Source organism: Ursus americanus, chromosome 6, assembly GCF_024610735.1.
Source record: "Ursus americanus isolate L20-20 chromosome 6, mUrsAme1.1.p, whole genome shotgun sequence".
Taxonomy (NCBI): Eukaryota; Metazoa; Chordata; class Mammalia; order Carnivora; family Ursidae; genus Ursus; species Ursus americanus.
The window spans coordinates 40,053,034-40,067,435 of NC_142132.1; the positions used below are offsets into that span (position 1 = coordinate 40,053,034).

General features: G+C 51.6%; 1 protein-coding gene across 3 annotated transcripts in view; it reads left to right on the forward strand.

Annotated features, from left to right (window-relative positions):
* ARHGAP22 (Rho GTPase activating protein 22) overlaps nucleotides 1-14,402 on the forward strand; it is a 138,631-nt gene that overhangs the window by 46,354 nt on the left and 77,875 nt on the right. For all 3 annotated transcript variants that reach the window (XM_045809897.2, XM_045809898.2, XM_087862952.1), the window contains exon 3: nucleotides 3,591-3,678. In XM_045809897.2, coding sequence (XP_045665853.2) covers nucleotides 3,591-3,678 — 88 coding nt within the window. The remainder of the gene's footprint in view (nucleotides 1-3,590; nucleotides 3,679-14,402) is intronic.

Sequence of the window (14,402 nt, forward strand, 5' to 3'; positions counted from 1 at the left end):
CACCCAGGCGCCCCTGCGGGAAGATTTTTAACTACAAATTCCATTTCTGCATGAGATAGGGGCTATTTGGCTATTTCTTCCCGAGTGAGCTTCAGTAGTTTCTGTCTTTTTGGTCCATCTCATCTGAGCTGTCAGATTACTAGCACAATGTTGTCCTTAACATTACCTTATCCTCTTAATATCTGAAGACTCTATAGTGTGGTCACTTCTCTCATTCCTGATATTGGTAATCTCCTTTTTTTTTCCTGACTAGTCTGATTAAAGGCTTATCAATTGTATTGATCTTGTCAAAAAACCAGCTTTTGGTTTCATTGATTTTCCCTATTATTTTTCTATTTTTCATTTTATTTGTAGCCACTCTGATCTTCATTTTTTCTTTCTTTTACTTTGGGTTAAACTTGCTTTTCTTTGTGTACTTCTTAAGGTGAAGCCCTAAGAGGCCTTTCTTCTTTTCATATCAGTATTGAGTGCTACAGCTTATCCCTTAAGTACTTCTTTTGCTCCATGCTCAGTGTGGAGCCCAACCTGGGGTTTGAACTCACAACCCTGAGATCAAGACCCTGAGATGAAGGGTCAGATGCTTAACCAACTGAGCCACCCAGGTGCCCCCTTTAAGTCCTTCTTTAAAGGCATTTCACAAATTTTTGTGTGGCATGTTTTCATTTTTATCCGGTACAAAGTACTGTTCACTTCTTTCATTTCTTTTTCGACCTATGGATTATTTAGAAGTATGTTAATGGGATTTCCAAATATTTGGGGATTTTCCAGAAAACTTTCTGTTATTGATTTCTAACTTCATTCCATTGTGAACAGAGAACATGTGTTGTATTTAAATTCTTTTCCCTTTATGGAGACCTGTTTATGGCCATGATAGTAAAAAGTTTCCTGTGCCTTTGAAAAGAAGGTCTGTTCTGCTCTGGAGGGGGTCAGCAATTAGGTCAAGTGAGTTGATGGTGTTCTTTCAGCCCATCTATATCCTTATTGATTTCTTGTCTCTGTGTTCTATCAGTGTATAAAATCAGCCATGGGCGGGGGGGGGAGAGCGTGGTGCAGGTATTTCTATCACAGAAGTTGGCAAACACTACAAACTTGGTGGCCTTATTTTTCTCAGAGAGCCTGTGGCTCAACATTTGCCAGCACCGCCCCCCCTCGCCCCCAGACCCGGTGCTCTGTGCTTTGACAAGCTCAGAGATGATTCTGATGCCCTGCCCAAGGTTGAGACCTGCCCTGAACATCTCCACTGAGGGCTTCCGATGGACCCCTTCCGTGTCTTACTACTGTCACAAGAGGAATGGGAAAGCAGACTGCCTTGGCTTCCCTGCCCCTCTCCCCACCCCGCGCCCCACCCAGCACCTGACCACAGCACTAGGATCAAAGCCCGCTCTCCGAGTGTGCAGGCAGGAGGGATCTGGACGGCCCAAAGCCGGTTCTGACGTCCCCTTGCTGTGCTGGGGGCCACACTGGGATTCCCCAGGTGAGAGGAGAAAGGTGGGTCCCGAAGTCACAGGCTGGCTCGCCACGACAGCTTCCTGCACACAGTCAGCCCGCAGCTGCTACCACAGATGAGAGGCAAGACGCCCCAGCGTCAGACACGGCTGGGTGCACCCCCGGCTTGCCCCTGCAGCAGGAGGACAAGTTGCCGCTTGCGCTACCTCTCCAACCTCCCTCTACTCATCCAGGAAATGAGAATAGTAGTCCCCACCCCATGGGGACTCCAGAAGGTGAAATCCAATCATTTCAACAAAGAGCCTGGCATATGGAACTAGGTCTCTGAACAGCAGCTATTTCTGCTTTTCTATGGACCTGGAGCAGAAAGTACCGTCCATGTCAGCAATGTTACTCTTTTTATGGATGACAGGTTTCGAGGCACAGAGGAATGAAGCACCGTGCCCGGTATTACACGGTTACTGAAACAGCAAACACCAGAAGCCATCCCCTTAGCCAGCAATGGATCCTGTCCACACCCTCTCATGAGCACGTTTCCCCCACCCTGGGGCCGCACTCCTAATTTATTCCCAGTGGCTCCAGATTCCCTCGCAAGAAAGTAACTGATAATTCAGTTACAGCAATTACCAGCTGGTTCTCTGGTTTATTGCTGTCATTTCTCTAAAGCAAGTCTGTGTGGGCAAAGATGTGGTCCTGCCTTTACGTTGCTTCTGTGAGAAGAGGTCTGTCCATAAGACGCCAGCAGCCATGGAGAGGCTCCAGTCACCCGGGTAAACCCAGGGATTGCCTGGAAAAGATGGCGTGGAAAGATGAGCGCTCTGTGAGCACACGCAGGAGTTGGGAGCGGGAGGTAACGTGATCACACCCCTCATCTGGGCAAATGCAGGTGCGAGGATGCTTGCGCTATGTGCCAGGCGCTGCTGTAATCCCAAGTCCCCATCCAGTCAAGGCTCACGACAGCCCCACAAAGTACTATTATTATTCCTACTTCACGAATAACAGAATTGTGAGGTTGCACAGAGGGGTTAAGCAATTTGTCTGAAATCACATAGCCAGTAAGTAACGAGCCAGGATTTGAACCCAGACAGTTAGGCTACAGGAATGGAGTTCAAAACAGGTTTCTCATGGAGAGAGCCAAAAACGTATAGTCAGAGCCCCCTGCTGTCTCAAATGAACAAATCTGCACATGTACGAAATGAAGAGAAGCCACAGCAGCAGTCCGTCACTAACAGAGAAAGGGAGGCCCCGCCTAGCCCTTGGGTGGGAAAAGGGCTGGCGTAAAGGTGGTTGTGACAGCACCCCATCTTGAGCAGCACCCCCTGAGCAGAAATCCAGTGTCTCAATGCCCCTGAGAAGTGGGAGTTACGGTGCCATTGTCCCGATGTGGAAGTTGGGGTTCAGAGAAGTTAAGTGGTGTGCCTGAGGTCACACAGCCCAGAAGTGTAGGGCTGAGACTCAAACCCACATACCTGTCCCTACACCCCGTGCTCTTTCCCTGCATCTTTTATCCTGACTACGGGATTCTAGCATCAGAGAGTAGGGTGGACCCATCCCCTGTCATGGACACGGAGGGTTCCCCAGGCGCATGGCGGCATGATCTGTGCTGGGTACGTCCTGCGTGGTAGCTGACTCCCACTGAGCAAGAAATAAAATCCTACCCACCAGGAGAGAGCAGAGCTGGACTCACGATCTGTTGACCCTTCCTCCCTTGTCAGCTCGGGGCCAGTTCCATACAAGAAGCCAGCCTCGGGGTGCCAGCCTGCCTGTCCCTGACCCTCTACAGCCTAAAACTCAGGCCCCCGGAGGGCTGCAGATGGGTGCATTGGAAAGGCAGTGAGGGGGTGTGGATGCTGGGGGCCTTCCCCCCTGCTCCGGATTTGTGTTTCTGAGCCTTAACCAGGGAGTAACATTTCCAGGCAATCCTGGCCCTGCCTGTGCGCAGAGCTCTTACAACTGTGTATGTAAACCACAGCACACACCCCGCTCCACCAGGAGCCCCACGCGGGCTCCTTGCGGTGCCCAGTCTGCCCAGCCAGTGCCTGGAGGGCCGTGCCCCTGACCCCGCAGCCCTGCGCTCTCTCTCCAGGAGCCGTTTTCCCACCATCTCACGCCTCCCGTGTTTGTGTGTGTCTCTTCCGTTTCAGGGATTTATTTCTCTACAAGGGACCCGGGTGACTGAACTTCTTCCTGGCCCTGAGGACGCAGGGAAGCACCTCTTTGAGATCAGCCCAGGTAGGCGGGCGTATCTTTCTGCTCTGCGGGGGCTGGCGCTGGTGGCCTCTGGCCCGGGAGGGCAGACCTCCTTCAGAATGCTCCTCCCTGTAGGAACATCAGCGCTGTCCCCAAGCATGACTCAGAAATTAGGGCCAAATCTAGAGAATATTGCAAATTTGGGCGAGTATTAGAAAATCCAGTCTACTGAGTAACTAGCTTTTGGGCGAGAGGAAAATGTGGATTTTAAAACTCACAATAAACACAAGGGAAACCGGTCAACGGGGACTGGTTGGGGTGAAGGTCCAAAGGAGCGTCTGAACCATATGCAAGTAACTCCAGAGGGAACCCACTAGCACAGGTACAGAGCGTTAAAATGAGCTCTACGGTGACTCTCAAAATGGAGAATGGAGATGTGGTGGGGGGAAGGGAAGTATTTAAAACCAAGGAACTGTGTCGTGTTAGCGCTTACAACACCATCTTTTAAAACTCCCAGTTTTAAAATGAGATTGTTGTGGAACTAAATAGATGTGTCTTGAAGATGCGCTTCTAGAAGGGCTGCTTCCTCAGGTGCTGTTTTTCTACCTCGGCTTCCCCCAGATGCAGAGCCTGAGACAAGGCTCTGAACAGTTTATTCAGAGGGGATTCCCAAAAAGTAGGGGGAAGGGAGCAGGGAGGGAGGAAAGCCATGCGGGGTGTGCTAGTGAGCTGACTGCTGCTGTGGGAACCGGGGTTCGATTCCAGCAGGGGCGGTGGAGACTGCAGGGAGCCGACGTGCAGACATGTCCGGCCCCTGGAGCGTGGAGGCTGGGGGTGACCCACCTGCTTCCACCTTCCCACTACTAATTCCACCAGCTGCTCCCCCTGAGCGAACTCTGGCATCTCTGGACTGCCCGCGGCATGGCCAAGCTCCCCGTAGACAGAGAAGGCTTGAGGGAGCATCACAGATGCTTGAGCAAAGAGGCGGCTCTGGACAGGACATGGACGACAGGCGACTAGTCATCCCGTGCCACCAATGTGGTCCCCATTTAGACTTCCTTCTGCGAAGGGGTGGCTGTGAACTGAGTGTGCCAGGGTCTCCTTGGGCTCTGTGAACCATGCAGTTACAGTCTCCAAGCAGCATGGCCACCCCAACCAGTGTGAGGGGGTGACCCAGCTGTCAGCCAGACACCAAGGGAGAGATCAGGCCAGGCTCAGGCCAGCCAGCAGCAGCCCATGGGAGCCGCAGTGAGTGCAGCCAAGCTTGGGGCAGGGCCCTGTTCACCTCTGCTCTGTCCGCCTGTCCACACCAGGAATTACAGAAGACACAGGCAGAAGGTGACGTGCAGGGAGCCCCTCCCCGATTTCATGTCCTGTATGCATAATGCGATTTCATGGTTTCATTTGGGTTTTCCTATGTGGGTATTTAATCTACTGCAAAACCCTTGGTACTAAAATTGCACATTGGAAGGGGGCCATAGAGTGGTCTTGGAGTGTGGAGTGGAATAGAGAAGCTTGGTTGACTGTGGAACAGGGGCAAAGGCTTCTGCAAAGAAGATAGGGAAGAAATGGAGAGGGCAGTGAGGTAGACAGGGCCCGGCCGTCTGGGGGAGGGGGAGCAGGCCCGGGAAGGGAGGCTGGGGGATGGGTGAGGAGTCCAGGGCTTGGCAATGGGGGAAGAGGAAGGCGGTGAGGCTGGAACGGAAAGGTAGAGGTTAGCACACCCTCTCCATGAATTCAACAAGGCCCTGAGCCTGTGCCCCAAGGACCAGATGGGAGAAATCACCAGTGCGCATGCTCTTGATCTGGGTCAGGGCTATTTACAAGGCTTTCTTCGACTGTGGGGGGAAGAACACCCATTTGCCATGTAAGGCAAGGTCCTGGGGATTAAGATGTGGACATCTCCAATGGAATATTACTCAGCTATCAGAAAGAACGAGTTCTCAACATTTGCTGCAACATGGACGGCACTGGAGGAGATAATGCTAAGTGAAATAAGTCAAGCAGAGAAAGACAACTATCATATGATTTCTCTCATCTATGGAACATAAGAACTAGAATGATCAGTAGGGGAAGAAAGGGATAAAGAAAGGGGGAGTAAACAGAAGGGGGAATGAAACATGAGAGACTATGGACTATGAGAAACAAACTGAGGACTACAGAGGGGAGGGGGGTGGGGGAATGGGATAGGCCGGTGATGGGTAGTAAGGAGGGCACGTATTGCATGGTGCACTGGGTGTTATACACAACTAATGAATCATCGAGCCTTACATCGGAAACCGGGGATGTACTGTATGGTGACTAACATAATATAATAAAAAATCATTTAAAAGTGAAAAAAAAAAAAAAGATGTGGACATCTCTGTGGGACCACTATTCTTTCTACCACCATGCTCGAAACATCCCTCTAAGGCAGGAGTCCTTTTATGACTATTTTATTTACAAAGACCCTGGGAGTTGGAAAGGATAAGCCGCTTGCCCAAGCATGTACAGCTAGACGGTAGCAGGGGTCAGGGCTGGTATCCAGAGAAAAAGCTGTTCTCCAGCACAGGCGGCTGGCTTAGGACCTAGCGGCTTTCCCACCAGGGCGCGGGAGGTCGAGGGATACAGTTATAGGAAGGAAAGCTCCCCGCAGCCCTCTATCCCAAACTCAGTAATGCTTAAAGCACTCGGTTCATGCTGGTCCCGAGAGGCGCCCCGCACTACCCTCCTGCCTTTGCACACGCAGCCCTACTGAAGGCCTGGGGGCCAGGTGGGGGTGGGAGTGGGGCTGAAGGCAGCCGTGAGGAGGCTCAGGGAAAGCGGGTCGGTGGTGGGCAGAGAGGGGTCCAGTCAGCCTTTGTGGAGCACTGAGCAGGAAAGACTCAATCGTCTCTCTGGGCGCGCCAGGTAGGGTGTGAGTATGCCACACCGGATAGCCAGAGGGGGATCACCTGATGATTCTTGGAAATGTGGCAGAACCCAATTAGGATAATGCATAAGATCAACTACATGAATTTTAAGTTATAAAAACTACTATTTTTGTTCTTCAACAGTATGAAAAAATCCCAAGTTTCATCAGGATGGAATTAAAAGAGGAAATAGAAGAGGAAAAATTATACTGTGAGCGCCCTCTAGTGGAGAGGCTTGCCAATTACATGACAGGCCTTAGAGGCCCTCCTACCCCCACTCTCCACCCCCCCCCCCATGCCCCACACCACCATTTCAACCAGGCCACACCATGACTGTGGCTGGGCTCCCACAGAAACTAAGTGGTGGGACTGAAGCTTGAGCCACCTCTAAACCAGAGTCTAAACCAAAGTCCTGGGTCAGGTGGGAGGAGCCAAGCCCCAGAAAAGGTCTGGGATTCAAGGACCATGGGTCTCCTTCCCACCTGGCCTCTTCTGTCCAGTTAGTTGCCTGGTATGATCCTGTGGTTTGGATTAAGATAGATATAGATACAGGTACAGATACAGATATAGGTACAGAGACACATATGGGTATAGATATAGATATTTGGTATTCACCCTGGTTCCAGGCACAGAGCTTCTAAAACCCTCAGAATTTCCTAAGTGAAGAGAGCGGTGAAGGTGTCTTTTGTTATGTTAATGAGACGACTTTTGGAGAGCCCCTAGGTCATCTAAGGATGGACACTGGTTGTCCGGGGAACCACCCAGGTGTTTAGAAGATTGGAGATTTCAGGTCCACCTCCCAGTAGGGAGTTCAGTCACCAATGGCCAGTGATTTAATCAGTCATACCTACGTAATGAAGCCGTCATAAAAAAACAAAAAGGAGAGGGTTTGGAGACCTTCCCAGCTGGTGAGCACGTGGCGATCCGGGGAGGGTAGGGCACACGAGGGCAAGGAAGCTCCACACGCCTTCCCACGTACCTTGCCTTATGAGCTCTTCCATCTGGCTGTTCCTGAGTTACATCTTTGTATAATCAGCCAGTGATCTAGAAACGAAAATGTTTCCTTGAGTTCTGTAAGCCATTCTAGCAAATTAGTCAAACCCAAGGAGGGGATTGTTGGAATCTCAGATCTGTGGCCCTTTGGTCAGAAGCACAACATGGCCTTGCGATTGGCATCTGAAGGGGGGAGGCAGCCTTGTAGGACGGAACCCTTCACCTGTGGGATATGACATTTTCTCTAAGTAGACAGTGTGAAAATAGAGTAAGTTGTAGGTTGCCCAGCTGGTGTCGGAGAATGGCCTGGTGATGTGGGGAAAAACCCACACACACCATAACTAGTGACCAGAATTTTACCTGGCAAACCCCACTGCCTCCCGGCCCTTTGAAAGCTCTCTGCCCCTTGCAGACTTGATCCTGCTGGGCTCCCGGTCCTGACAAAGGGGGCATCCACCCCAGGCCATGTGTAGGCCTCCCTCTAGATACACAGGATGGAGCTTTGGCACTGTGGACAGAAAGAGTTACTAAATCCACAAGATGCTTTGTCTGATGGAACAAATTAGGTAATCAATAAAGCAAGTGCGACTTGTCTCAAATACTCTTCTTCCAGTATTAGCACAGTGTTACCAAAGGGAGGCAGGTCAGTTGCTAAAGGGATTTAGATGGGAGCCCAAAGTCTTTCTGGTGAGTAACCGCATGACTATCTTGTCTCCTCCATCACTGGTACGTCTTTCAAGAGTCCTGATTGCAGGTGAAGCCAGCTCAGGCTAACTCAGGCAAAGAGAGAATGGGCCAGAGAGGTTGTGGGGCCACATAGAATCATCAGGAAGCTGGGGAGCTGCCCATGGAAGGGGCAGGCAGCAGGGCTGCTCAGTGGTCCTGGAGGCAGGAATGGAGAGCAGGTCAGTACTGTGTGCTGGAAAGGTTGAGTCCCAGCAGACTCAGTCCTCGTGTCGCTTGCTCAAGTCTGGAGTCTTGGTGTTGTGTTTTGGCCATAGGCCCGTGCCTGGCGACACTGGGGTGCTAAGGAAAGCCCTGTCCACTCCAGCATCTGGACAGACCCTCCCACCGAAGCTTCACACAGTGAGAGCAAGGAGCCCCCAGAGGGACACTGGCACCTTAAGGAAGGAAGGGGAGGTTCTGTTTTTTCGAGGGCCAGGTGTCACATCATGGGCCTTGGCCTCTCTGCAGAACCTCACCAGGCCCCAAGACGGGGTGCCTTTCCAGGCGCATTTCGTCCTGGGAGTGCAGGGACCTCAGCATGTAGAGCTGAGGATAAGCCCTGTGGGACAGGAGCGGCTGCTGCCATGACTCCAAGGGGACAGAGGGAGGAAAGTGCTGTCTTCTTGAGCAGGAAGACACAGAGGATGTAATGGCTGCTGTGAAGTCTGGGCCCCGTTCCTTTGGCAGAAGGCCTGTCTGCTTTGGGCCCGCAGACTGTCTTCCTCAAGATAACGTGCTGGAGACTCCGGTGGAGGCTGCCCAGTTCAGAGGTCTGGCAGGCACTCCACTCTCCCACGGAGCTCCCGGACTGCCTCCCCTCGACTCCCCAAACACCCTTCAGGCAGCCAGCCTGGGTGGGGGAAGCCTCTGACGTGCTGGGTGTTGAGCTCTGACCAGGGCTGGGGGGTTGAGGTTACAGGCAAAGGAGCAATGGCACCGCGTGGAAATCAGGGAGACGTTAGTTGGGCCCAAACGTGCCGGGGATGCAGATGTTCCCCAGGGGCAGGCTGGTGTCTGCGTGCAGAGAGGAGGGTCCTGGGGAGAGAGTCAGGAGGCCTAGCCAAGCCACCACCTCCCTTCACGCCCGCTTTCTGCACTCTCCCAGTGGGGCATGGTGTCCCCATAGCATCTGGCCCTAGCCGGTGTTCCAGACTGCCCTTCTCGCCAGGAGTCAGGACAAGTCACTGAATATCCCTGTGCCTATGGGTAGTAATGGAGCCGAGGGCCTCAGGTTTGGGGAGGATGTGCTGAGATCCCCGTGCCCAGCTCACAGGAGGCACCTGCTCTTTTTACATCCTTCCCTCCTCCCTTCGGTCTCTCGGTTTACCGTTATTATTCATCATAACAGCACCGTCACTGCCTGGCTGATCCCTGCAAATCAACAAACCCGATCCAGTGTGAGTGGTGCTCTGACAGAGGTGTCCCCAGGGCTGAGAGCCCAAAGCTAGGAGGGAGGGTGACTTGCCGGGGTGGTTAGGGAAGGTTTCACTCTTCCAGATGACCTCCAAGGTGCCACCCAGAAAGAATGGGTTCTAGCAGTTTCTGACAGCTACACGGGGTCTTTGAAGCCACTCTGGGCCCTGAGCTTGCAGCTGGCTGTCCTTATCCGGCCGGCAGCTTGAAGCAGTTAGGAGCACGGCCACCCGCTATCTCTGAGGCCTGACCTTGAAACGAAGCCAGCACACACAGATTCCCCCGGAGAAGTCGACTGATAACCGCGCTCCTGACCTCCACAGAGCACTGCTCATCTCATTAGCCGCCTCCTGAGCGGGATGCCGAGCTCGGCCTATCTCGGCACCTGGTACCAGCCAGCCTGCGTATCAGCCTGACCTCGCGCGGCCCTGCTGAGTTTGCCTGCGGAGCGCCAGACGATGGGTAATGACTAGAAATGAAATCAGATGAGAAGTTCTCCCGCGCTTCTCAGCCCCGGGAGTGGGAGACTCAGCAAGTCCGAGAGTGGTTGCTTGGACTTCCCGGCTTTGCGGTCTGGCCCTCCTGTCCTAACCTCACTTTGCCCAGCTAAACACAGAAACAGGTGTGGGACGCTCCCCGGGGTCCCTGGAAATAGATGCCCTTGAAGAGGAACGTGCAGTTCATTCTTTTGGCCAAAATCAGGTTCCAGAGCAGCTCTGTTCAATAGAAACCTGATGCAAACCACGTTTGTGATGAGATGAACCATCCCGTTGCTCGGTGACACCAGCCGCCTTCCACATGTGTCTGGTGAACCGAGGTGCCCTGTGAGCTGCAGAGAGAGGTGACTCAGTGCAATGGTTGGCCTAGAACAGGTGCTCAACAAGCACCCCTAAAATGAAAGAGAAGTGGGGAGGGAGGAAGAACCGGGGAAGCACCTGGGCTTTGGAATCAGACCCAGATTCACATTTTAGTTTGGCTGCGCACTGATTTGGAGAACTTGGACCAATCAGTTAAATTCTGTGAGTGTTCTTTTCATTATCTGATCATAGAAATAAACTTGGCAAGAGCTGTGACCATCAAGTAAGCTAAGATACATGGATGTGCAGAGGACACGTCCCCCACCCTCTGCTACCTGTTCTCTCCCTCCCTCCCTTCTTCCTGCCTTCCTTCCTACCTTCCTTCCTTCCTCTCTTTCTTTCTCTCTCTCTCTCTTTCAACCCCTCTTTTATCTGCAATATACAAGCAAGCTTCAAATAACATTACAAATTTCATCGGTCTATTGTTTAAAAAACAGGAATCCTAGCTCTAGAGTAGTTATTCTCAGACTTCCCCGTGTGCCAGAATCCCCTGGAGAGCTTGTTAAAACCCAGACTGCCGGGCTCATCCCCAGACTTATGGATCCCAGAATTCTGGGGTGGGGACTGAGAACCTGCATTAGACCATCTCCCCGAGGTGAGACCGGTGCTGCTGGTCCGGGAACCACACCTTGACAGGTCAAAAGAGAAGTCACAAAGGAAAGGAATACACTTTCACTGAATACCATCAATGGCACTGTTTTCCTGCTTTTGGAAGACAGAGCCCTGCATTTTTATTTTGCGTTGGATCCCACTAATTCAGCAGACAACTCAGCAGTAAGGAGCCCAGAGGCTGTGTTTACAGAGAGGAGTCTGGAATAAAGAAGGTGCCATCCGGAGCTGGGGTCAATTCTGGCACTGTGCTAGGACGGACTCGCACAAGGGGGTGATCTCCAACGCCTCCACACTTACCTGCAGCTCTGAGCTCCCCCAAACCCCTTCTCCGCGATAAGCTTCTTCAATGATAGAGTTCAAAAGCCAGACCCAGCACCTACTAGCTACGTGAACTTGGGCAAGTTGCTGACTTCTCTGTGGCTCAGTTTCCTCATTCACAAAATGCGGATAAAGTATCTACAGCTCGGTTAGGAATGGGGGTGAAGGAATTGGGTGGGACTGGAAAGGGTAGAAGAGGGAGACTTAGGATGATGGTATGGTTAAGTATCTTGACTGTGGTGATAGTTTCATGCGGTGAAATTGCATGGTGCCCTCCCAACACATGCGCGCGTGCACACACACACACACACACACACACAAGTCCAAGTGTAACTGGTGGAATCTGAATGGGCTGTGTGCGTTGTATCAAGGTCCACTTCCCGGTTTTGATATTGTGCTCTAGTTACATAGGATGTCTCCCTGGGGGAGGCGGGGGGAGGGTGCACAGGACCTCGCTGTACATTTACATTTCTTTGCAATTTCCTGTGAATCTAGAATTATTTCAAAATAAAAAGGTTTTTTAAAAATACCTACCTACCCCATAGTGGTGTTGTAACATTGTGCAGCTATAGCTTAGGATATTATCTGTGTTAAATATTCCATGAAGTTCGACAAGTAGTATAACAGGGCGTCTGCAAAATCAAGAAACAGAGATAAACTTATTTTTTTAAAAATATGTCGGTAGCCTTCCCAAATAGTATATTCAGTGTGCTTTTCTTCAACCACCAGACATCTTTTCAGATAAAATGCCTCTGAATTGAAAGCGATGGTTCTAGTTGTTCATCTTTTAAAAAGGATGACGATACGATACTTTCTCTGGGTTTTGTAAGTTTTTGGACACTTGGGCGTGTGTTTGTTGATGGACATTGTTTCCTAGAAGTGTTTCACCTGACAACGCAGTAAGATTATTTGAAAATCTGCCCAACATGCTATTCAACAGTTTACTTTCACATTTCCTGACTTTGTAGACACCTGCGTGTGACTCTCCCTCACCTCACGAGTCTGCCCCCCTTCTGTGTGTTTGCCCCTCGCACACCTGGTCCCAGACATGTTGGCCAACTGACTGAGTGAAAGCCCACTCGCCAAGGAAAACCTGCTAATTCCGCCAAGTGTAACTGATCATGTTCCTGGGGCAGCAATACAAATTAGTTCCTTATGTTAATATTCTTCTGCAGGACACAAGCAACGTGAGATTCTTTTTTTTTTTTTAAGATTTTATTTATGTATTTGAGAGAGAGAGTCGTGGGGGAGGAGCAGAGGGAGAGGGACAAGCAGACTCTGTGCTGAGAATGGAGCCCGCCGCTGGGCTCGATCCCACGACCCTGAGATCAGGACCTGAGCCGAAACCAAGAGTCATACGCTCAAACTACTGAGCCCCCCAGAAGCCCCACAACATGAGATTCTTAAGGTGATTTGTTGAGTTCCTTTTTAGAAGGGAAGTGAGAAGGATACCCTACCACATACTGGCCTGATCTTCCTAACACCCGGGCATGTGGACATTACAGCCCTGTTTTACAGATGTGGAAACTGGCGCAGAGAGAGCAACTTGACCCAGGTCACACAGCCAGTACCAAGTGGAGTCCAGGCTCTAGCCCACTCCAGGGTCTCACCCTTAAGCCGGCTGCCAGCCCGAGCCCAGGCAGGTGCTGGGTACCAAGGCTCTGAGACACAGAGGGGCGCAGACAGAAATTCCTCAGCTAGACATACCGTGTCCGATAGGGAAGGGGCAACATGCAGGAGGAGGCACGCTCAGTGCCAGCTTAGAACAAAGATGTAGATAAAATTCTTTACAAGTGATCTCAGCTAGACTAAATCTCCAGATAAATTAAGACGAGGGGAGGAATGTGGCAGGGGATTAGCGGGTGGGGCAGGGGGATCGGAGGGCCCAGGTCACCTCGGAAAAGCTAAGCCCAGGTACAGAGGCTCCTCCAATGCGGAGGCTTCAGCTTCGGAACTTTCTCAGACAAAAGGCCGATCTCTAGTCTAGGGCATTCCTACACCTGGTGTGGTCCATGAGCCTGCTGCATCAGGATCACCTGGGGGCTTGCTGGGAATGCAGATTCTCGGGCCCCAGCCAGAGCTCCTGAGACAGAACCTGTGTGATAGCAATGTGTCCTGGGTAACTTGTGTGCACATTCCAGTGCAGGAAGAATTGCCCTCGAGCCGACCGATGCCCGTGCTACCCAACCGCGGACCGTGAGCTCCTGCAGGCAAGGACTGCGCTCGTGCACTCCGAGCCTGGTGCCTGGCTTTGGAAGGTGCTTGATAAATTAAACCAGTGATGGAGCAATCATTCAAGAGCAGGAGGAGAGCTGAACGTGGTGGTAGAGAGGGGCAAACAAGGACAAGAAATTGAGTCTAGCTCGCGGGCTACAAAGGGAGGGGCAAACCAGGGCCAATTACCCAGGAGCAGACTCTGGCCCACAGGAGGAATTTTGTTTGGCTCATGAAATACTTTTCAAAGCGAAAAGTTATACTTATGGAAAATATTGATTTCTATAGAGTAAATGTGGGTCTGCTTTCTCCGTATGAACAGTGAGCAGCGGCTCAATAACAGGTCCCTCCGAGACAGAGCTTGATGGCTCCTCATTTGGCTCGAATCCCCACCACTCCCTAATGTACCCCACCTGCTTCCTCCGTTCATCGTCCATGCCTGATCTCTGTATAACGGTTTGAGTCCGTGAACCCTAGTGTGGCTGATCAAAAGCTCAAATCAGAGACGGCTAGAAAATGAGAGTCGTACGTTGGCTGAATCATTTGACACCTCCAGGCATGCCTCCCGTGGGGTTGTGGCACGTTGTCTGAGATTCAGTTCTGTCTCCTCCTCTGCCCAAGTCTGGGGTCCTGAGTGAGTCACCTAACCCCTCACGCTTCGGGCTCTTCATCTGTATAATGGCACATGGCTAGCCGGGGCGGATTCCTAAGACCTGAGTCCTTGCAGCTGCCGAGCAAAACG